The following is a 22,205-nucleotide window of genomic DNA, read 5'->3' as shown; positions in this document are numbered from 1 at the left end:
TCATTTTTCACCAAGAAGAAAGCATTAGTCCGCTACGTAAGAAACATTTTTAAATTATTTATTTATTTATTTATTATTTATGGCTGTGTTGGGTCTTCGTTTCTGTGCAAGGGCTTTCTCTATTTGTGGCAAGCAGGGGCCAGTCTTCATTGTGGTGCGCGGGCCTCTCGCTATCGCGGCCTCTCTTGTTGCAGAGCACAGGCTCCAGACGCGCAGGCTCAGTAATTGTGGCTCACGGGCCCAGTTGCTCCGGGTCATGTGGGATCCTCCCAGACCAGGGCTCGAACCTGTGTCCCCTGCATTGGCAGGCAGACTCTCAACCACTGCGCCACCAACGAAGCCCAAGAAACTTTAAAAAATATATGTTGCAAAGACTGCGGTTAATCCAATAATGAAAATGTTTCCCTTTGAAAATGAAAACCTCCCTTTAATTTCATTTTTCCCTTGGAAAACAAATACTCTCACTCCTAACAACACAAGCTACACCGTCCTCATCCTCAGGCATTTCTAAGAAACGCCCACACGCTGACACGGTAACAGGGGGAACAGGGAGCTCAATAGCCCTTCTAGACTCCACAAGAAAAGAAATAGAAACAACAGCTGTTAAGAGTTAAAAATAAACTAATTTGGAGTCAAATCTAATCCTTTGTAAACATGACTTTTTAAAAAAGGTCATAATTTTAGATATTAAAGTAAACAGAACAGGTATTTTTAACCAGTAATAAATAAGCTTCCTTTCTGTGCCATTAAGTTCCTTTCCTTTTTTTTTTTTTTTTTTTTTTTTTTCTCCTTTGGCTATGCCTCACAGCTTGTGGGATCTTAGTTCCTCGACCAGGGATCAAACCTGGGTCCACAGCAGTGAAAGCACCAAGTCTTAACCAATGGACTGCCAGGGAATTCCCTAAGTTTCTTAAATCATTTACCTTTAGGGAGAAAAAACATAGAATGAAAATATCAGAATAATAAAAGTACAGAATTTTAGAGCTGAAAAAGATCTAGTATCATTACTACAACTGTCCCATTTTACAGATGGGGAAGTGGAGGCCCCAGGGTGGCCACTGTCCTCAGTGACCCGCCGAGGGGTTGATCTCGGTCTCCCGGGGCCCAACCAACCCCACATTTTCCCACGAGGATCCATGGCTTCAGTCAGTCTCATTTATGATTCTTCAGCAAATCTAGTAATTCTTCTTCAGCTATCAATGCCATTGAAAAATAAGGATAATAACTCCGAATAATGAAATGAGACACTAAAAAATTCATCTTAGCCCACTGTTTCAACCTTTTCTCCTGGTCACATTGGTTAGATACATGTTAACAAGTTAACAGGTTGCCATGTTAAGACAAGAGGTAGAACTGAGTGATATGTTTTTCTTAAAAACAATCCCTTCCAAGCTAAGTGAAGTCTTTAGTGGCAGGTAAATGCTAAGGAAGAACAGGTACGTGGACGTTCGGCCAATTCTGTCTCTGAACCGCCCAGAGCAGGTGACACCGGATGCCCCGTCCTGGCAGCCCACGGGCACCTGTCACCAGCAACCCTCAAATCACCACACTCACCTGTGCCGCTTAACAACAAAGCCGTGGGAAAACCCCAGAGTGAGAATTTTACTGTACAATTTAATGACCTACATTTAAAAATTGTTCGGTTCATTCACCAAAATTTCAGAACCACATATTTTTATTGATATTTTAAGTACGTCAAGAACGAGTCGTTTCAAACTAGAAGTGTGCCTCGCAGGGCCTGGATGGCCACAGGGATGGGTGACAAGGGCTCAGGGCCCACGGTTCGAAGCTGGTGGGCGCCCAGGGCCCCCGTGCGCTCATCTGCAGGACTCTCGTGAGCTTCTCCTGGCATTCTCAACCACGCGGGGGAGGGAAGGGCTGAAATCTCACACGTGTCTTAATGACTTCGAGACGCTGCCTGGGGGCAGGGAGAGAGCAAATCCAATGGAACCCCTCAGACTAGCACTGCTTGAAGGTAGAGCGCAGGCATCTGGGATAAAGACCCGAGACGACAGTGCACATCTCTGCACTTTACTTACTCCTCACCCACCTGGGGGTCTTGGGGAGTGAACCCATTACTGACACAGGTGAGGAGACAGGCTCGGGGGTCACGCGGCTGGGGACCTGCCCAGCGGATCTGCCCCGTCCGTCCCGGTGCTTACATGACACAGTCCCCTGTCTCGACCCTGCTCCATCAGCTGTCGACTCAGAGAAACTCGGAACCAGGGCACTGGATGCAAACTACGTAGAAGGCACTACCCAGCACAAAACGGTGACAAAATAATTTATGAAAAACCAAGAATACCTTGTCTTTGCTGATGCCTTCTCGACACGCAGTGCATTTCGGGCTGGAGGAGCTGAGGGGAAACACACAGTAAATGTGTTAGAGTGAAAGCCACCTTCTCATCTGAACCCACTGGATACGGTGAACCGTTCACTTTAGGGTCACGTGTCTGCCGTGCGAAGCTCAGAGCAACCACCAGAGCTTCAGCATGCCCCGGTTAACTTGGTTTAAATACGGTTTAAATAGGAGAAAAGGGTTAACATTCTTTTTTTAATAGTAATTTTTCATAAGGAAGTTTTTAAGCAGAACAGCTTAGATCAGTCCCTCTTGGAAAGTCCCTTTCAATTAAAGGTGAGATTTTATTTCAGAAACCAAAAGCAGCTCTCTGTGAAGGGGCTCTTCAGCTGAGTGTCCACAGCCATCGGGAAAGCCTCTGAACGGTTCTGCTTTGTAAGCACAGTCAGGGCTTTCTCCACAGGCTATTTCCTTCACAGTGTACTGAAAGGATGATGCAATTCCGTGGACTTGAACAGTGTGGGGATTTAAAGCTGACCCTGTCTAAAGAAACCACTGGTCTCCTACATTATTCTTGTCCCCAAACTCAGGACACCAGCCACTGCTCCCACGCTGCCCTGTTTTGGACTTGATTCTCACCCCATCCCGGGCCTGGAAACCACCTCCTAGAGATTAAAAATAAAAACTAATTTTGAGCGCTCCCTACTGCCAGGGCCCCTAAAGGCGCCAGGAATCCAGGCCAGGAGCAGCAGCAGAGGCTTCAGGAGCACAGGGCAGGTGGGCACGAGTGCACTGGGGCCCTGCGGAGGGGCAGGAGGGCCGAGGGTCGGTGCAGGAGAAAATTAACGCGTTTTAAAATAAAAGCTCACTCATTCAGCCTACGTTAATATGGAGCTTGTGCCAAACTGTTTTAATCATGGGGATCTTTTCACACCCTTAGACCCCGGGGCTGAGTGGCATCTGGGCGGGATCCCCTGACACCTGCAGAACACAGAACAGGAGGAGCTCAAGAAGCAAAGAAGGGCCGAAACCAGGAGAGCAACAGTCCCCGGCCGCTTCCGCGGCGCCAGAGTGCAGGGAAATCAGGTGCTCTGAGCCTGTTCTGCCATCACTAAGCTCCAACCAAGAGTTATTTTACCCACAAGCTGGCGAAGCTGAGTTCACTGTTGGGGATAAGTGGATAAGAGCACGGTGGGAAGTACCCAAAGGAGGGTGCCGGGAGGGAGGCTGCGCTCAGTGGCGGGTCTAGAGGAGCAGCGGGCAGCCTTGCCGGCCCTTGTCCGCTGCCGGGGACCCAGGCTGAGCACAGTGCCTGGCACCCCGCTCAGGAAATAACTGTGGGATGAACGAAGGTGCTCTCTCAGCCAACGTTAGCTCTGCTGTAAAACTCCAGCCTCTCTGACACCAGTGATTCTAAATGGCATCAATGCCCAGCTGACAGGCCCGTGAGGGCTGCTGCGGGTTCCCTGACACTCACTGGATTCGGCCTGGCCCATCCCTCCCATCGCCCTGTCCCCCAATCCCAGCCCCCAGGCGCTCACCCCAAAGGACCCCACCGTCATTTACAGATGGGATGTCTCCTCCCCATACCGTGAGCGCCTCCAGCAAAACTTGGCCACGCAGATGGAGACCCGGGCACCAGGGCCAAGACCTCGCTGGAGAAGCTGGGGAGGGGCTCCCTGAGTCTGCGGGCCGGGCCCCGGTCCCCTGCGTTGGGGCACCCACCTGAGCAGGGCGCCCATGCAGGTCTCGCAGAAGCGATGTCCGCACTCGGTCTGCTTGGGGTTGCAGAGCACCAGGCGGCACTTCTCACACTTGTACTTGTCCTCCACGGCCTTCACGAAGCGCTCCTTGTAGCCCCCCTGCTCGGGGACCAGGACGGCAGGCCCGGCGCCGCGGTCGGGGTGCAGCTTCAGTGGGGGGTTGGCTGGCAGGGTGCCGGCTGCGTCCAGCTTTTTACTCGGCTCCATCCTGCGGGGAGCGGGGGTGGGGGGGCGTCCATCAGAGACACACGCCGGGAGGCACAGGGTGCTGACAGGAGGCCCGGGAGAGCCAGTGCGTGCGCTCTCCTTCAGCCTCGAGGACACACGGGTGCCCTTCCAGCCTCCAGCACCTGACGGAGCAGGACACCGCCATCAGACACACCTCCCACCCAAGGACCTGCTACAAGGTACAAACTGCATCATCAAGGCTCTTTAACGTAAAACACAGATGATACTCTGCCGTAACTTTAAATTCTATGCATCATTCTGATGGCGTGGCTGGAGCCGCAGCTGCTCTCAGCCAACTTCATTTCCTTGTGAGCCTCGCTGCGCTGCCAGGTGATACGACCCGACCCAGGGCAGTGTCACCGTGGAGCCCAAGGCCGGACCCGCTCCTCTCACCAGCGATGGCACCTCCCTCGGGGTCCTTCGCACTCTGCCCGCCCAGGCCCCTGCACCGAGCCTATGCCCTGCAGCCCTGGGAGGTGCTTCCTGGGTCTGTGGGGACCCCGTGCCCGGGGTGGGCCGGTGGAGGGGACGCGGGGCTGGGTCTCCGCGCCCTCTGCCTTCTGGGAGCGCACAGGTGGCTGGTCCCCACCCGCGAGTCCCCGTCGCCAGGCAAAGTAGGAGGTGCCTGGAGACCAGCCACAAAGACCCCAGGCCCAGCAGCCTCGGCAGCAGCGCATCTGGTGGCCCTGCAGAGAAGGTTCCTTCGCAGCTCACCAGGCCTCTCAAGACTGCGCCGTGCTTCTGCTCAGTTCATCTATTTCTGCTGCTGACGAAAATAAGGGCCCAATTCTTTCTCCTCACAAGGCTGTGGGCATCCGCCCGCGTCCCCACCCTGCCCTCCTCAGCTGAGGCTCCTCGCCAGCCGGGCCCGGCCGGGCCGCAGACTCGGGTTCTACGGGAACCAGGGCGCACCCCACCCTAGACCCCAGGGTGCCCAGGCGGGCTGCGGGCAGAGCCCAGCTCCCCCAGCCTCATTCCTCACGCCAGCTCTTCCTGCCTCTCCCTGGGGCTGTGGGAACGAACGTTTCGTAGCTGGGATGTGTAGGAACCACTCAGGCAGCAGTACATGTGACACGTAGATGACCTGGTGTTTCAGCCACACTTGGGTTACTTTTAACAAAATAGCACATTATCGTGCAAAGTGTGGGAGCCTCCTATGAAATCTATCTGTGAAACCAAAACAAAGAAGATTTCAAAATGACCCCAAAAGGCTAGCAACCCTTTGCTCACCAACTTGTTGATTAGAATCCTGTTCCTCAAGAGGCTAAGCAGGAAGGTGCCCGTCAGGGAAAAGGGCCGACCAGGAGCCGACCTGCTGCCACCGGCCGCCCCCCTGCCCTTCTGCAGAGGCTGACCCTGGCTCCACAGCTCCCCGCCGGGAACGCCCCTCCCACCTCCTCAGGGAGGCCCGCCCTGGTCAGCCCACACACCCCACCCCCTGGTCCGTCCTCCTAAGACTGCTCGTTTATGGTTTATCCACTGCCTATCTCTCCCTGTGGCAGGACGCAAGCTCCCCAGCAGCGTGGGTCTGGATCTGTTCTGTTGGCTGACCAACACCAGGCACCTAGGATCGCTAGTGTCTGATGGGTAGAAGGTTCTCATCTTATCTCAACTCAAAAATACACATTTGTTGAGTTGACAAATAGAGGGAAAGGTGAGGTCTGAGCCACTCATACCAAACCGTGTTTCTGTGAAACCAGAAAAAAAAAACCAAAAAAAAACACAGGAAAAGAAAACTCTTCAGATTTCACATCTGATCTCATAGCTTCATACCTTGAAAACCCTTGCTTAGATTATAAGCTACTTGCCACCTTGGTTTAGTATTTTATCCTATAGTGCGTAAAGGAGCCGTGTGTTCAATAAAGTTTTTAGTGAGAAATGTTTGATTCTTTGGAGGTGAATTTCTAGTTCAAATATGAGAGACAATTACCCCAAGATCAAGTTAATGCCAAATAATAAATGTTCCTTTACCTATAACATGTCATACTCTGTACAGACAAATGAAGAATATAGTTTTAGATCCTTGGTTTCATAGGCTGCTTAAGATAAGCGAACGGATGCAAGCATCCCAAGAACATAAGGAGAACGTCACAGCAGCCTGTCCTGAAAGGCAGAGCACAGCCTGCGGCCAGCAGGTGTGCCAGGACTCACCTGGAACGTGAGGCGCTGACGTGGGTAGCTCGGCAGCGGGCCCCCGGGGCCTCTCACGGTCCTGCTCAGGGTCCCGCATCCTGGCCCACGCACGGCGCACTCCTGAGCTAAGCTGCTGGCTGGAGAACGAGCCTTTGGGGAAGGAGGGAAAGAGGCCCTACAGTGCTCAGACAGCACCAACAAGAAAAATACCAGACCTCCTTTACCTATATTCACAAGTAAGGACAGAGAAAACTACCTAAACGTGAAATGTCCAGAAGAGGCAAATCCACAGAGACACAAAGTCGATGCACGGTTGCCAGGGGCTGGGGGGAGTCGGTGCATCTACGAATGGGAACAGGGCTTCTTGGGGTGATCAAAGTGTTCCGGAACTGGATACTGGGGATGACGGCACATTCTGTGAATATACTAGAAACCACGGAACTGGACACTTTAAAGGGGTGAATTTTATGGTATGTGAATTATATTTCAATTTAAAATCTAACCAAGAATATTACCAAGTAACTGTTTAAGATGGGTTCCATTTGGGTTTGGTTAATCCGTGACATTTATACATAGTGTCATACACTTTAAAATGTAAGACTAAAACCAAAAGTGGATATGCCTGATGCTGTGGGCAGTGCCTGACACATGAGGGGACAGTAAGATTTCTTTGTAACAACAGCACCCGCTCACAGAGAAAACAACAACTATACACGGGGGTAACGTGTAAAGAGTAAGTACCAGATTCCGGGACTGCAACCACCAGAGGCAGACGCTCCCCTGGGTGTTCAGTGCGACTGTGGAGATGTCCAAAAACAGCAAATGCGCACAGAGGAAAACGTGTCTCTACACAAGCTCTGCTGCACACGCAAACTAACCCACAGCTTTTCTCTCGTCACCTACAGTGTGTCCTGGGCACTTTTCCACATCAGCACGTAAAGATGCACCTCGTTATCGTGAAGGGCTGCACAGCACTCCACTGCGTGGGTTACCAGCTCTACTCATGGCGAGCTAGGCTGGGTTTGGTTTATATTATAAACAAGCTGCAGTGAGCACTCCTGATGCATCTCTGTACTTTTAGGCAAGCACACAGCAACCCAACTGCTGGGTCGAAGATGATGCGCGTTTTAAAATACATAATCACTGCTCGGGATCTCCCTGGTGGTGCAGTGGTTAAGAATCCGCCTGCAGAGAACACAGGTTTGAGTCCTGGTCCGGGAAGATCCCGCATGCCATAGAGCAACAAAGTCCGTGCGCCACAACTACTGAGCCTGCGCTCTAGAGCCTGCGAAACACAACTACTGAGCCTGCATGCTGCAACTACTGAAGCCCGCGTGCCTAGAGCCCGTGCTCTGCAACAAGAGAAGCCACCGCAATGAGAAGCCCGTTCGCCGCAACTAGAGAAAGCCCGCGCACAGCAACAAAGACCCAACGCAGCCAAAAATAAATTAATAAAAAAAGTGTGTATATATATATATATATATATATATATATATATAAATAAAATCACTACCAAACATCTTTCTAAAAAGGTTGTCCATTGTATACTTCCTCCAATGGTTAGTAAACTCATAAACTTTATTTTAGAGGACAGTAGCTCATTTCACTCAAACACTGATGCTCCCGACTTTGTTTCGGCCACAGCCGGGTTTTCTGGAGGGCACTGCTGGCCTTGTTGGTGAGCACATCTCAGGTTCTTCTGCAGAGCTGTCGGCAGGCACCGCCATGCCACGCTGGAGGGCACAGCCGCCGGCCTCCTCCACGAGTGGGAGAGCCCTTCTTCAGGTGAGCAACTCTGCAGAGGTTTGCCAAGCCAACCACACTTTATTTCAACAGATAGCCGGGCACCTACAACGTACACAGCTCTGTGCCTCGCGTGCAGGGCACGGGGATGAAGGAGACTGTCCCACCCTTAGAGGCCTCTGCGGGAGTCGTGAGGAAGGTGAGCACTCCAGGGTTAAAAGGCACGAGCGGCGGCAGACACCAAGAAACGCCACCTGAGAGGTTACAAAGGGCTGCGGACCTTCAAAACAGGAGGCTAGCACCTCTGTTTGGGGGAGATGGGGGGTTTCCTGAGTGGGATTTGTGGTATGATTCCAATTCTAGCAGAGGAGGAGAGAAGGAGGGCAGGCAGACACAGCACCGTTAGCTGGTTGTAGAGGGGAACCGGGAATGGGGGGCTCTGGGGGAAGGAGCCGGACAGGCAGGGCATCCAGCCCTGAGGGGTCTGGGTGGGAAGGACGGCCTGGTGCCCCTTCCCTGAGGCAGGTCCTTGGGCACAGCCTTTGTCCTCTGGGCCTCACTTTTTCTGTCCCCGTGAAAAAGTGAAAAGGAATTACTACCCCTAATTCTCATGGCATTACCAGGCGTCACTGATATATTATACAGAGGATCCCTCTGCAAACTCTGCAGCACTATACAGAGAAGATACACTCTCCTCCAGCTGGGATCAGGAAGTCTGATGGGATCGCGCTGTTTCCTCATCTTAGACAGCTCAAAGCCTCTTTGAAAAGCCCCTTCTCAGCAATTAGGCAAGAAAAAAAGAAATAAATGGCATCCAGATTGGAAAGGAAGAAGTAAAACTATTTCTATTTTCAGATGACATAATCTTGTGTATAGAACATACTAAGGAATCAACCAAAAACAAGCTGAACTAATAAACTTGTTCAGCAAGGTCACAGAATACAGGGTCAATATATAAAAACCAGCTCTATTGCTAGACACTAGCAATGAACAATCCAAAAATAAAATTAAGAAAATCCATTTAAAAGAGCACCAAAAAGAATAAAATATCTAGCAATAAATGTGACCAAAGAAGGGCACGATGTGTACTCTGGAAATCATAAAACGTTGTTGAAGACATCAAAGATGTAAATAACGGAAAGATACTCCATGTTTACGGACTGGAAGACTTAACATACTACTCACACTGATCTACAGATTCATCTCAACCCCTATCAAAATCCTAGCTGGTTTTTTTTTTTCTTGCAGAAATTAATAAGCTAAACCTAAAATTCATATGGAAGTACAAGAGACCCAGAACAGAAAAAACAGTCTTGAAAAAGAAGAACAAAGTTGGAGGACTCACACTTCCTTATTTCAAAACTTACTACAAATTAATCAGGATACTATGGTACTGGAAGTAAGGACAGATATATGGCCAATGAAACAGAACTGAGAGTCTAGACAGAAACGCTTACACTTATGGTCAACTGATTTCTGAGCAGGGTGCTGAGACCATCGACGGGGAAGGAACAGGATGCACTCAGGGTCGGCGATCTCACTACTGTCACAGAACAAAGCAGGCTCCACTCCTAGCCGTCATTCTCACAGCTCTTTCGGTCTGTGCTGGTGGCCACCGCCCATCAGCTGCCGAGACACCTCCCTCCTCCCTCCCAGGGGGTCAACTCAGCAGAACTCGGGGGCAGAAAGTACCGCTTCAGGGAGAACAGGTTGGGGGGATCTAAGACCTCCCTGGCTGATATCCTTCCCTGCCTTTCAAAAAATGTACTATGTGACATCTGACACATAAAAGAGATTATGTGCAACATACATGCAAGGTAAGAATACAACAACAAAACCCCAGAGCCCGCTGCCCATGTAACAGTCACCGTCGACCTGCGTGCCCCTTCCTCAGCTACCCTCCTGCCTCTCTCCAAAAGTAAATATCAGCCTGAACTTCGTATTTATAATTTTCTTACAAGCATATATTTTTCTTCTGAAACAATATACTTTTCCCCGTTTTTAACCTCATAAAAATGATATACCGTATGTAGTCCTCTGCCATCAGTATTCCATCTACCCAAGCATATATTTTTCTTCTGAAACAATATACTTTCGCCCGTTTTTAACCTCATAAAAATGATATACCGTATGTAGTCCTCTGCCATCAGTATTCCGTCTACCCATGTTTGCTGTGTATAGGAGACATACTTCATTCATTTTCACTGCAGTATAATATTCCATGGTGTACTCATCTATTTTCTTACCACACTGCTTCCAGTTTTTGCTATTATGGACAGTGTGTTCTGAGGCTCTCATCGCATCTAAGTTTCCCTAGACCAGGGGATTGGGGTTCGGCAACGATAACCTATGGGTCAAAGATACTCAGTAGCCTATTTTTGTTAGGCCCTTGAGCTTAAAATGCTTTTTAGATTTTTAAAGAGTCGAACAAACAAATGAAACAAAGGCAGCTGTGTGACAAGACTGTGCGCTGCCCACAAAGCCTAGGACGTTTAACACCTTGCCCTTTACAGAAGGAATCTGCCAGTCTCTGCCCCGAACTCTACATCTAGATTGCAGAGGAATGGCTGGTTAGCAAGGTGCAGGCGCGGCCAATTTACAAGCTTCTCTTAACCCACACCCTCCCTCACCAACACTGGGTATCATCAGACATCTTAATTTCTGCCAACCTAGCAGGTACGATGGTCCCTTTTCTTCCTTACTCTGATTAATTAAATAGGTTTAGCATCTTTTTGTACACTCATGGGCCACTTGTGATTTTCCTTCTGTTGAAATGCCTGATTGCGTCTCTTTTGCACTATTTAATTGGGTTATTGGTCTTTTAAAATATTGATTTGTAGGCGTTATTCTTATGTTCTGACTGCTAATCTTTTGTTGGTTATATGTATATGTTTTTCCCCTAGGTTGTGTCTTGACTTTATTTATGTATTTTAATGAAGAGAAATTCTTAATTTTAATGTAGTCAAATGTATCCTTTTAAAGGATAATCTTTATCTGTATCTCGGCCTTTTAAAAATATTCAGATTAGCTCATGGGTGAGGTGATGCTGATGAAAAAGGGATGACCTAGTATATAGGAAACCAAAATAGAAAACAGCTCTGATTCCACCACAGAATTATTTTCAAAAGAAGGATATTCTGCTCAAATAAAAGTAGCAAACGTGCCACCAACTATGTCAAACAGACTCATATCGCTCAAGGAAAAAAAGATTCTTCAAGACAGAGATGGACCCGAGCAGGGCCCCATGGGCGGGCCTGGGCCCACGCCCTTCTGTATCAGTGAGACGCTGATGTGGGCCTTAGCTGGACCGAGGAAAGCAGGGGCTTGACTCCTTGGTAGGCGCCAGGACTGGTGGACGAATGAACACTCGCAGGTTTACCGACAATCCCAGACTCTGCCAGCGATCAAGGTCACTACAAGAAGTCAGTTCTGATTTGAAGTGTAAGAATCACCTAATCACCTCCTAAAACAACTACGGCGACAGGAACGATGTCTTAAAATAAGACAATTACCCACCTATTGTGTCCTGAGGAAAAGGGGGTTCTGGATTTAGGAAAACCGCCTTTGGAGGCAAATTTTTCACAATCAGCTCAGAGGCAGACAACAGTGAGCACTGCTATAGTTGGATGCTGATGGGGTGTATCACCTTAAGACCACATACAAAGTCATGCAGAAGGACAACCACTGAGGTGAATCTGCTTCAGATGTCCTCCCATCTATGCAACAGGGAGGGTGAAAACCTCAAGATCAGCAAAGGAAACAAAATTTCTATCTGCGGGACCAAAGTTTTCAACATCAACCAGGGAGGACACAATTTTTACTAGAATGCCCTCCAACCAACAGGCACACAAACATTAATAATAATTTATTTTCTCTTTCATACTGTTTACCTTTGTAAGCCATCGTACTTCCTTTTAGAAATCAGGTGGGGTGTACATAAATTAGGCAAACTCAAAATTGGCCACAACGTTAAGAACAGACTAGTGGACTTCCCTGGTGGCGCAGTGGTTAAGAATCCGCCTGCCAATGCAGGGGACATGGGTTCAAGCCCTAGTCTGGGAAGATCCCACATGCCGTGGAGCAACTAAGCCCGCGAGCCACAGCTACTGAGCCCACGTGCCACAACTACTGAAGCCTGTGCGCCTAGAGCCCGTGCTCCATAACAAGAGAAGCCACCGCAATGAGAAGCCAGTGCACTGCAATAAAGAGTAGCCCCCGCTCGCCACAACTAGAGAAAGCCCACGTGCAGCAATGAAGACCCAATGCAGCCAAAAAATAAATTAAAAAAAAAGAACAGACTAGTGAGTGATGTCAGTGAAAAGGGCTCAGTAAGGAAGTCCAAAAGTCCATCCTTCAATAAAAGCAAGAAAAAAGCTGGCAAAGTCTGTCAGAAACAACTTCTGTGGAACTCTAAAGACTAACCAAAAGCTTGCAACATTCAGAGGAACACTTAATCAAGTGAAGCCTTGGCAAGAACAAGTGAGCTCTGTGGCATTTTACTAGCAGAACAGATCTCATTTGCAAAGGATTTCAGTAGTAGGTTATGACCTGTCTGGTGGCTCCCAAGAAGACCAGCTCAAATGGCTTGCCTTTACTTCACCAAACTCAGGACTCTCCCAGTGCTGAGGCAGCTACTGGTAGGGGGCAGGGGGTGTATACTGAAAACCTCTACAGACAAATGTATTAGTTGCTGATGCCTGGGGCAACCAGTCACAGCCGAGGCAAATGATAGAGAAACCAACAGGCTGACAGGAAGCGCTGGGAAATAAGGGCTTTGAGAAGCACCAGCAAGTTCCTGGGGTTCTAGAAGGCCAAGCACATGCCCAGGGCTGTGTGCACACTCAGGGAAGGCCTGAGAAGACTCTAAGGTCTCACCCCTGGCTGACCTTCAGGCTCCGCACAAGCAGGAAGTGAACGCTAAGGCAAAGCTGTCCACTGCCTGGCCGAGTGCTGAAAACATACCCCAATACTCACACAGACCCTGTCTGAAGAGACTCAGAGATAACTCTGGTTCCAGGCACTTAAGGAAATCTCTGTCTGATTACTAGCTGACTACTATACTATTACAAAATTAGCTCAAAGAAGTTATTATGCAAACAATAACAAGCAGCAACAAATACTGGGGAGAATCTAATTTCCAGATTTGCCGTATTATACTATTCAATGTGTCCATTTTCAACAAGAAAACTACAAGTCAGGCAAAGAAATAAGGAAGTGTGGCCCAGGAAAAAAGGCAAGTATCAGAAACTGTCTGGGAGGAAACCCAGACATTAGACTTACAAAGACTTTGAATCATTGATTTTATGTGAGTTCAAAGAGATAAAGGAAACTTTGTCCAAAGAAGTAAAAGAAACCATCAGGGACTTCCCTGGTGGCGCAATGGATAAGACTCCGCACTCCCAATGCAGGGGGCCCAGGTTTGACCCCACATGCATGCTGTAACTAAGAGTTTGCATGCCACAACTAAGGAGCCCACAAGCCGCAACTAAGGAGCCCACGTGCTGCAACTAAGGAGCTGGTGAGCTGCAACTAACGGGCCCACCTGCCACTATGAAGACCTGGCACAACCAAATAAATAAATATTTTTTTAGAAATTAAAAAAAAAAAAGAAACCCATCAGAACAATGTCTCATGAAATAGAAAATATCAATAAAGAGAAAAATTTAAAAGGAACCAAATGGAGATTCTAGAGTTGAAAAGCACAATAAAAGAAATGAAAATTTCAATAAAGGGGCTCAACAGGAGAACCAAGCAGGCAGAAGAAAGAATTAGAGAACCTGAAGGCAGGTCAATTGAGATTTCAAGATAAGACAGTTGAGTTTATCCAGTCTAAGTAACAGAAGGAAAAAATAATACAGAAAAATGAAAGGAGCTTTAAAGACCTGTGGGGCAACATCAATCATACCAACATATACATTATGGTAGTCCCAGAAAGGAGAGGAGGGAGAGAAAAAGGTGGAAAGAATACTTTAAAAGGTAATGGACAAAAATTTCCCATATTTGATGAAAAATATTAATCTGCACATCCAGGAAGCTCAACAAACTCCACGCAGGATAAACTCAAAGAGATCTACACTAATACACATTATAATTGAATGGATGGAAGACAGAAAGAATTCTGAAAGCAGCAAGAGAAGTGACTCCTTACATAAAAGAATTTCCTCAATCAGATTAACAGTTGATACCTTATCAGAAACCATGGAGGACAGAAGACAATGGGATGATATATTTGAAGGGCTGAAAGAAAAAAGTATCAATTAAGGATCCTCTATCCAACAAAACTACGTTTCAAAAATGAAGGAGAGGGGCTTCCCTGGTGGTGCAGTGGTTGAGAGTCCGCCTGCCGATGCAGGGGACACGGGTTCGTGCCCGGTCCGGGAAGATCCCACATGCCGCAGAGTGGCTGGGCCCGTAAGCCATGGCCGCTGAGCCTGTGCATCCGGACCCTGTGCTCTGCAACAGGAGAGGCCACAACAGTGAGAGGCCCGTGCACCACAAAAAAAAAAAAAAAATGAAGGAGACTCTCAACAAAATACTAGAAAACTAAACCCCAAAGCATATTAAATGTATTATACACCACGACCAAGTGAGATTTGTCCAGGGAAGCAAGAGTGGTTTAATATAAGAAAAATCAATCAATGTAATATACCACAGAAATAGAGCAAGGGGAAAAAACTACATGATCATCTCAATTGGCGTAGAAAAAACGTGACAAAACCAAACTCCCTTTCATTATAAAAACCCTTAGAAAACTAGGAATAAAAAGGAACTGCCTTGACATGATAAAGGATATCTATGAAAAACCCACCACATTTAATGGTGAAAGACTGAAGGCTTTTGCACTAAGATCAGGAAGAAGGGAAGGATGCATGCTTTCACCACTGCTATTTAATATTATACTCTGAAAGTTCTATTCAGAGCAATTAGGCAAGAAAAATAAATAAAGCCATCCAAATTAGAAAGAAGGAAATAAAACCATCTCTGTTCATGGATGATATGATTCTATATTTAGAAAATCCCAAAGAATTCTCAAGAAAAGCAACTAGAACTAATAAATGAATTCATCAAAGTTGCAGGGTACAAAGACCAACAAAGAAACATCATTTGTGTTTCTATACAACAGGAACAAACAATCTGAAAAGTAAAGTTAAAAAGCAATTCCATACACAATAGCATCCAAACGAATAAATTACCTAGGAATAAATTTAACCAACAAGGGGAAATATGTGTTCACAATTGCTGAAAGAAATTAAAGAACACACCATTCAATGGCAAGATACCTGTTTGTTCCAAAACAAATCTATGTACATGGATTGGAAGATAATATTATTATGATGGCAATACTACTTGTGATGGTTAATTTTTTATGTCAACTTCTCTGGGCCACAGGGTGCCTAGATATTTGGTCAAACACTATTCTGGATGTTTCTGTGAGAGTGTTGGATGAGATTAACATTTAAATTGGTAGACTAAGTAAAGCAGATTGCCCTCCCTAATGTGGGTGAGCCTCCTGTTCAGTCAAAGGCCTGAATAGGAACAGAACAAAAAGGCTGACCCTCTCTCAAGTAAGGAAGATTCTTTCTGCCTGTCTTCAAACTGAGACACTGGCTTTTTTCCTGCCTTCAAACTCAAACTGATGTCAGCTCTTCCTGGATCTTGAGCCTGGCTTTTGGATAGGAACTATATGCCTTTGTCTCGCTTGGTTTCAGGCCTTCAGACTCAGAATGGAACTAAGCCACTGGGTCTCCTGGTTGCCAACTTACTCTGCATATCCTGGGACTTGCCTGTCTCCATAATTGTGTGAGACCCAATTCCTTATAATAAATATCTCTACACACACACACACACACACACACACACACACACACACACACAAACACCCCTTATTGGTTCTGTTTCTCTGGAGAACGCTAACTAATATAGTACACAAAGCAATCTACAGATTCAGTGCAATCCCTATTAAAATTCCAGTGGCCTTCCTTTTACAGAAATGAAAAACCTGATCCTAAAATTCACAAGGAACTGCAAAAGGGACCCCAAAGAGCAAAACAGTATTGAAAAAGAAAAAGAAAGTTGAACGACTCACACTTCTCAAACTTACTGCTTCAAAACTGCCTACAAAATGACAGTAATCAAAACAGTGTAATATTAGCGTAAGGACAGGCGTGTGGACCAATGGAATAGAACTGACAGTCCAGAAGTAAACCCATACATCTATGGCCAAATGATTTTTGACAAGGATGTCCAGACCATTTAGTTGGAAACAAACAGTCTTTGAAACAACTGGGTAACCGGGCAGAAGAATGAACTTGGACCCCTATCTCACTCCATACACACAAACTAACTCAAAATGGATGAACGACTAAAATGTAAGAGCTAACACCCTAAAACTCTTAGAAGAAAGCATAGGGGTAAATTTTAACGATGCTGAATTGGGCAAAGGATTTTTAGATATGACACCAAAAGCACAAGCAACAGAGAAAAAGTAAGATAAAAAGTGGCCTCACCAAATTTGAAAACTTTTGTACATAAAAGGACACTATTAAGAATGAGAAAAGGGGCTTCCCTCATGGCACAGCGGTTAAGAATCCGCCTGCCAATGCAGGGGACACGGGTTCGATCCCTGGTCTGGGAAGACCCCACTGCCATGGAGCAGCTAAGCCCGAGCGCCACGACTACGGAGCCTGCGCTCTAGAGACCATGAGCCACAACTACTGAAACCACGAGCCTCAGCTACTGAAGCCCGCGTGCCTAGAGCCCGTGCTCCGCAAGAAGAGAAGCCACGACAATGAGAAGCCCGCGCACCAAAATGAAGAGTAGCCCCCGCTCACTGCAACTGGAGAAAGCCCATGCGCAGCAACGAAGACCCAATGTAGCCAAAAATAAATAAATAAATAAAACAAATTTAAAAAAAATTTTTAAGAATGAGAAAAGACAACCAAAAAAATGGAAGAAAATCTCCGCAAATTACATATCTGATAGGGGTCTAGTAGCCAGAATACACAAAGAACTCTGACAGCTCAACAACAATTAAAAAATGGGCAAATGATGTGAATAAACATTTCTCCAAGGAAAACACAGAAATAGCCAATAAGCACACGAAAAGATGTTTAACGTCATCTGTCATTAGGGAAATACAAATCAAAACCACAGTGAGTTACCACTTCAAGCCCACCAGGATGGGTATAATTTTTTTTTAAAAAGGTAAAATAACAAGAATTGGTGAGGATGTGGAGAAACTGGAACCTTATATATTGCTGGTGGAAACAAAATGGTTCAGTTTTTGTGGAAAACATTTTCGCAGTTCCTCAAAAAGTTAAACATGAAATTACCATATGACCCAGCAATTCCACTCTTAGGTATATACCCAAAAGAACTGAAAACAGGTACTCAAACCATACCCACACACATGGTTACAGTAGTACCATTCACAATACTCAAAAGACAGAAACAACCCAAATGTCCATCAACAGATGAATGGGTAAACAAAATATGAGATAAATATTACTCAGCCATAAAAAGAAATGAAGTGATGATAGAGGCGATAACATGGATGAACGTGGAAAACATTATGCTAAGTGAAAGATGTCAGAAACAAAAGGACACATACTGTATGACTCCATTTATCTGAAATATACGGAATAGGTAAATCCATAGAGACAGAAAGCAGCTTGGCGGCTGTCCAGGGGATAAGGAGAAGGACAATGAGGACTGCCTGCTCAATGGGTAAGGGGTTTCCTTTTGAGGAATGAGAACGTTTGGGACCATAGAGAGGTTGTGATTATACAACACTGTGAATGTACTATATGCCACTGAATTGTTCACTCTGAAATGGTTAATTTGGGACTTCCCTGGCGGTCCAGTGGTTAAGACTTTGCCTTCCAATGCAGGGGGTGAGGGTTCGATCCCCCTGGTCGGGGAGCTAAGACCCCACATCCCTCATGGCCAAAAAACCAAAACGTAAAACAGAAGTAATATTGTAACAAATTCAATAAAGACTTTTTAAAAATGGTCCACATCAAAAAATCTTTAAAATGGTTAATTTTATGTTCTGTCAATTTTATGTCAAAAATTACTATTAAAAAAACTGACCATCATGAGATACTACTTCACAGCTATCAGGATGGCTGTGATTTAAAAAAATGGAAAATTATGTGCTGGTGAGGATATGAAGAAATTGGAACCCTCAAACATTTCTGAACATAAAATGCTCATCATCCATAGAAAACAATTTGGCAGTTCCTCAGAAAGCTAAACACAGAGTTACCATATGACCCAGCAATTCTCCTCTTGCGTATAAACCCAAGGGAAGTGAAAACATATGTTTACACGAAGACTTGTACATGAATGTTCATAGCAGCAATATTCATAATAGACAAAAAATATTAACATTCCAAATGTCCATCAAGAGATAGCTGGATAAACAAAATTTATAAGTATCTATACATTGTACTATTATTTAGCCATAAAAAAATGAAGTCCTGATACATGTTACAACATGAATGAACCTTGAAAACTGTTATGCTAAGTAACAAAAGTCAGAAACAAAAGGCCACATATCATATAATTCCATATGTGTGAAATGTCCAGAACAAGCAAATCCACAGAGACGAAAAGTAAATAAGTGGTTGTCAGAGGCTGAGGCAAGGGGAGAATCATACAGAGTGACTGTATGGAGTTTCATTTGGGGTGATGAAAATGTTCTAGAATTAGACAGTGGTGATGGCTGTATAGCACTGTGAATATACACTAAATAAAAACCACTGAACTGTACATTTTGAATGGTTTAAATAATGAATTTTTTCATAATAAAAAATTTTTAATGAAAAATAAAATGTCTAAGGAGCTTAGACACTCCAATCTCTTTCTTCATCACAGAGCCTGATAAGCACTCCTCACTAACCCCAGCCAAAAAATAGTCATAGCAGTAACAACATAAAAAAATGGCTAGCACATTTAAACTTGATGTAATATAATTCTGTTCATATTTACATCCAAAGAATTTGACATCATCGCACGTATTTTAATAGAAAAATTAGAAGTGGAAAGGAGTAAAACTATTAGAAGGCAATGAAAAGCTAATTAGTGGCCAAAGGAAAACTGCAAACACCAAACACGGACCCCACTGAATGCCAGTGTAGACAGTAAATGAGTGTCCACTGCAGTCAGCCACCTCTTGATCCTCGGCCGGAACAACAATATCCGCTATATGTGCAGTGACAAGAGCTAATACCATGTTCAAAGACCCCCAAACTAAAAACCACTGTTAAAAAAAAAAAAAAGTTCTTGGTTCTCATTATAATTCTCTAAAACAAACATATAAAATTAAAATGCTAATTTTTCCTAAAATACCTGTGATGGTTATTTCTAATCTACAACTGCATCTGGTCATTCACACCAACCTGGAGGTGGGCCAGGAATCACACGTGTGCCCCACACGGAGGCCGATCGCCAGAAGGGGCGGTAAATAAGCAAAGCCACATCTTTGGAAGCTTCCAAAATGGGGGACTGTGGAAACCTTTGACTAGATTGCTTGATTAAAATATAAATACCTTTATTTCACTTATTTATATGTGGGTATAAAAATAGTTAAATTCTACCTTAATCCTAAAGTTTAGATGTAACAATTATAGGTTAATGAAATTCTATAATATTTATAATAATGACTGTGTTGATGAAGAAAAACTATGTGAACTCAGTCAAATGCCTTAAGGAGATGGTGGAGGGGGCAACTTTTAGGGACCTACAACAGACTAAATGTTTAACAGCCTGATTGCAGAAGCGGCTCGGTTATGGCACCCACAGACTGGACACACATGCCTCTGGTTAGCACCCTGGGCCACTGCCAATACCTCACTTTCCCACCCTCATTCTAGCAGCAGGTTTGGAAAGAGGATGTCTGCTTCCACACACATAAAGAAAAATGTTCTGCTGAATAGTAACAACAGATACACTAGGCAAAGAGAGTGCAAAGGAAGCTACAGTGAAGGGAAAGTGTGCGACCAAGGAACAGCACCCGAGTCAGTGTGCTCTGAGGAACCGAACAGGAGGCAAGACCAGAAGCCCCAGGAAGCAGTGGCCTCGGAGCTGGTGTCCTGGGCCTGCGCCACGGACCAGGGCCTGTCACAGAGTCTAGCGTGCTCAGTCCTAGAATTCTGATTCTGCAGCTTCCAGCAGAGTAGAGTTATTACTCTATTATTATATTATTTACTGTTTGCTACATGTTGAGGTATGGATTTACTGTATTTTGAGGCCATATTTTTACCCAAATGAAAAAAGTCTCTATTTGAGAAATTCGTTTCATAAAATTCTAGTTTCTAGCCAGCTACCCAGGAAGTCCTTCTCTCACAGTTGAGGCATATCTGTACTTGGAAATACAGCAAAGAATTGGACTAGATTCCTTTCACTTTGCTCTATGCCTTCATTACCCTAATGATTTATTTTATGTTCCCTCCTTTTGTGATTTAAGTTGAGCTACGTTTTACTTGGAGATTAGAAACTGGAAACAAATGTACATCTGCTGACAAAAGGGTGTTCCAAGAACTGGAAAGCCCGGGGAAAACCAAAAAAGGGAAGCATCAGATAAACAAAGAAAATGGCTCCTGCCAGCAAGAAAGTACTAAACACAACAAAGATGCAGGACAAGCTCAACATCAAGCCCAGGAGGGAAATTAAAAACATCATCCAAGCGATGCCAATAAAGGGAGAAGGGAGAAGACCACAGACAGACAGGTGTGCCCTGCTGATAAAAAAAAGTGTTCTGGCAATCCATATTTATGCAAACATTTCAGCACACTGGCTCTTCTCGTGATACCTCATGCCAAACACTCTGCCGAGGGGGCGAGCGCGTGGCTAACCCGCTGGGAAAGCAAAGACAAGGGGAGACTAGATGCTCATCCAAACAAATAGGCATCTCATAATCACAGATGAAAAGCCCCACGTAGGAGACAGAGAAAGGGAGAGAGGCCGACGGACACAGGCATGCAGCTGGAAAAGAAGCTGATTAAAACGACAGTATAAAACTTGGTCTTTCCTTTAGGAAAACAATAGCTCTTTGAGGCCCAACACTGCCAAAAGCGCTTGGTTCAAATGACTTAGGATTTTCAAAAAATCATTCATTCAACTCTGACTATGTGCAAAAAGGCTGTGCCTCTCCTGGCCAAGGGCCAGAGCCCTGCCATCTGGACAGGAAGGCGGGAGAAGAGCTGAGGGCTCCGTCCACCTGACAAGCAACTAAGGGGGTCCCGCACCTTTCCAAGTGGATGCTGCCCTGAGGCCATGCCCGGCCTGGAGGCTCCTGGGCTGCAGGTTGTGTGATAAGGTTCATTTTCCTGGAGCATTGACTTTACTGGGAAATATGAGTGAAAAGCATAAAACATGGCCACATTTAGGAGTGGATTACAATATTTAAACCACTTTTAGAATACAACACGGGAATTAAAAAATCAGTGGCTCTTGGCTCTGTGCTCCTTCTCCATCTCTTTCGCAGACTCTCCCATTCCTACCTGTGGTTGAAAGGCAGGAGCTGTTCAGGTGCTGATCTAGATCCCCTTCTTTCTCCTGCTGGGCAATCAGACCTGCACAGACGAGCCTCTGGCTCTGACCCCCACACTCACTGAGCTTTGAGACGACCCCTCTAACTTTGTCGTACTGCACAGGCGCCTCGTGGTCAACACAGCCCAGATGGAATTTGTCATCTTCAGTGCTTCCCATTCCTGTCCAGCTCACCTCTCTACCTACTCAGAAACAACCTGCTCCCATCTCAGGGAGTGACACCACCACCTGGTCAGCTGCCTAAGGCAGAACTGTCCCCACCTCCCTGATTCTGACATTCAACCATTCATCAAGACCTGTCGATTCCATGGCCTCCAACCTAATTCCCCATCACCACCGTGGCCTTGGTTACGGGGTGGTCATTCTGTCGCTAGTGAGATGCTCTCAGGTTCATTTCACTCATCTGCAGTCTCTGCCAGCTGAAATAGTCCATCTTGAGCTTCTAGTCCAAGTCTCTCACTTTACACATAAGGAAAACCAGGCCA

General features: G+C 45.8%; 1 protein-coding gene across 2 annotated transcripts in view; it reads right to left on the bottom strand.

The window, feature by feature from the left end:
• TRAF3 (TNF receptor associated factor 3) overlaps positions 1-22,205 on the bottom strand; it is a 117,355-nt gene that overhangs the window by 27,454 nt on the left and 67,696 nt on the right. For both annotated transcript variants that reach the window (XM_024758536.1, XM_024758545.1), the window contains exons 3-4: positions 4,025-4,270; positions 2,306-2,357 (exon numbers count right to left, since the gene is read on the bottom strand). In XM_024758536.1, coding sequence (XP_024614304.1) covers positions 2,306-2,357; positions 4,025-4,270 — 298 coding nt within the window. The remainder of the gene's footprint in view (positions 1-2,305; positions 2,358-4,024; positions 4,271-22,205) is intronic.

Source organism: Neophocaena asiaeorientalis, unplaced genomic scaffold, assembly GCF_003031525.2.
Source record: "Neophocaena asiaeorientalis asiaeorientalis breed wild unplaced genomic scaffold, Neophocaena_asiaeorientalis_V1.1 scaffold476, whole genome shotgun sequence".
Taxonomy (NCBI): domain Eukaryota; kingdom Metazoa; phylum Chordata; class Mammalia; order Artiodactyla; family Phocoenidae; genus Neophocaena; species Neophocaena asiaeorientalis.
The sequence above is the reverse complement of the archived record's forward strand: the minus strand, read 5'-3'. Positions and strand labels throughout refer to the sequence as shown.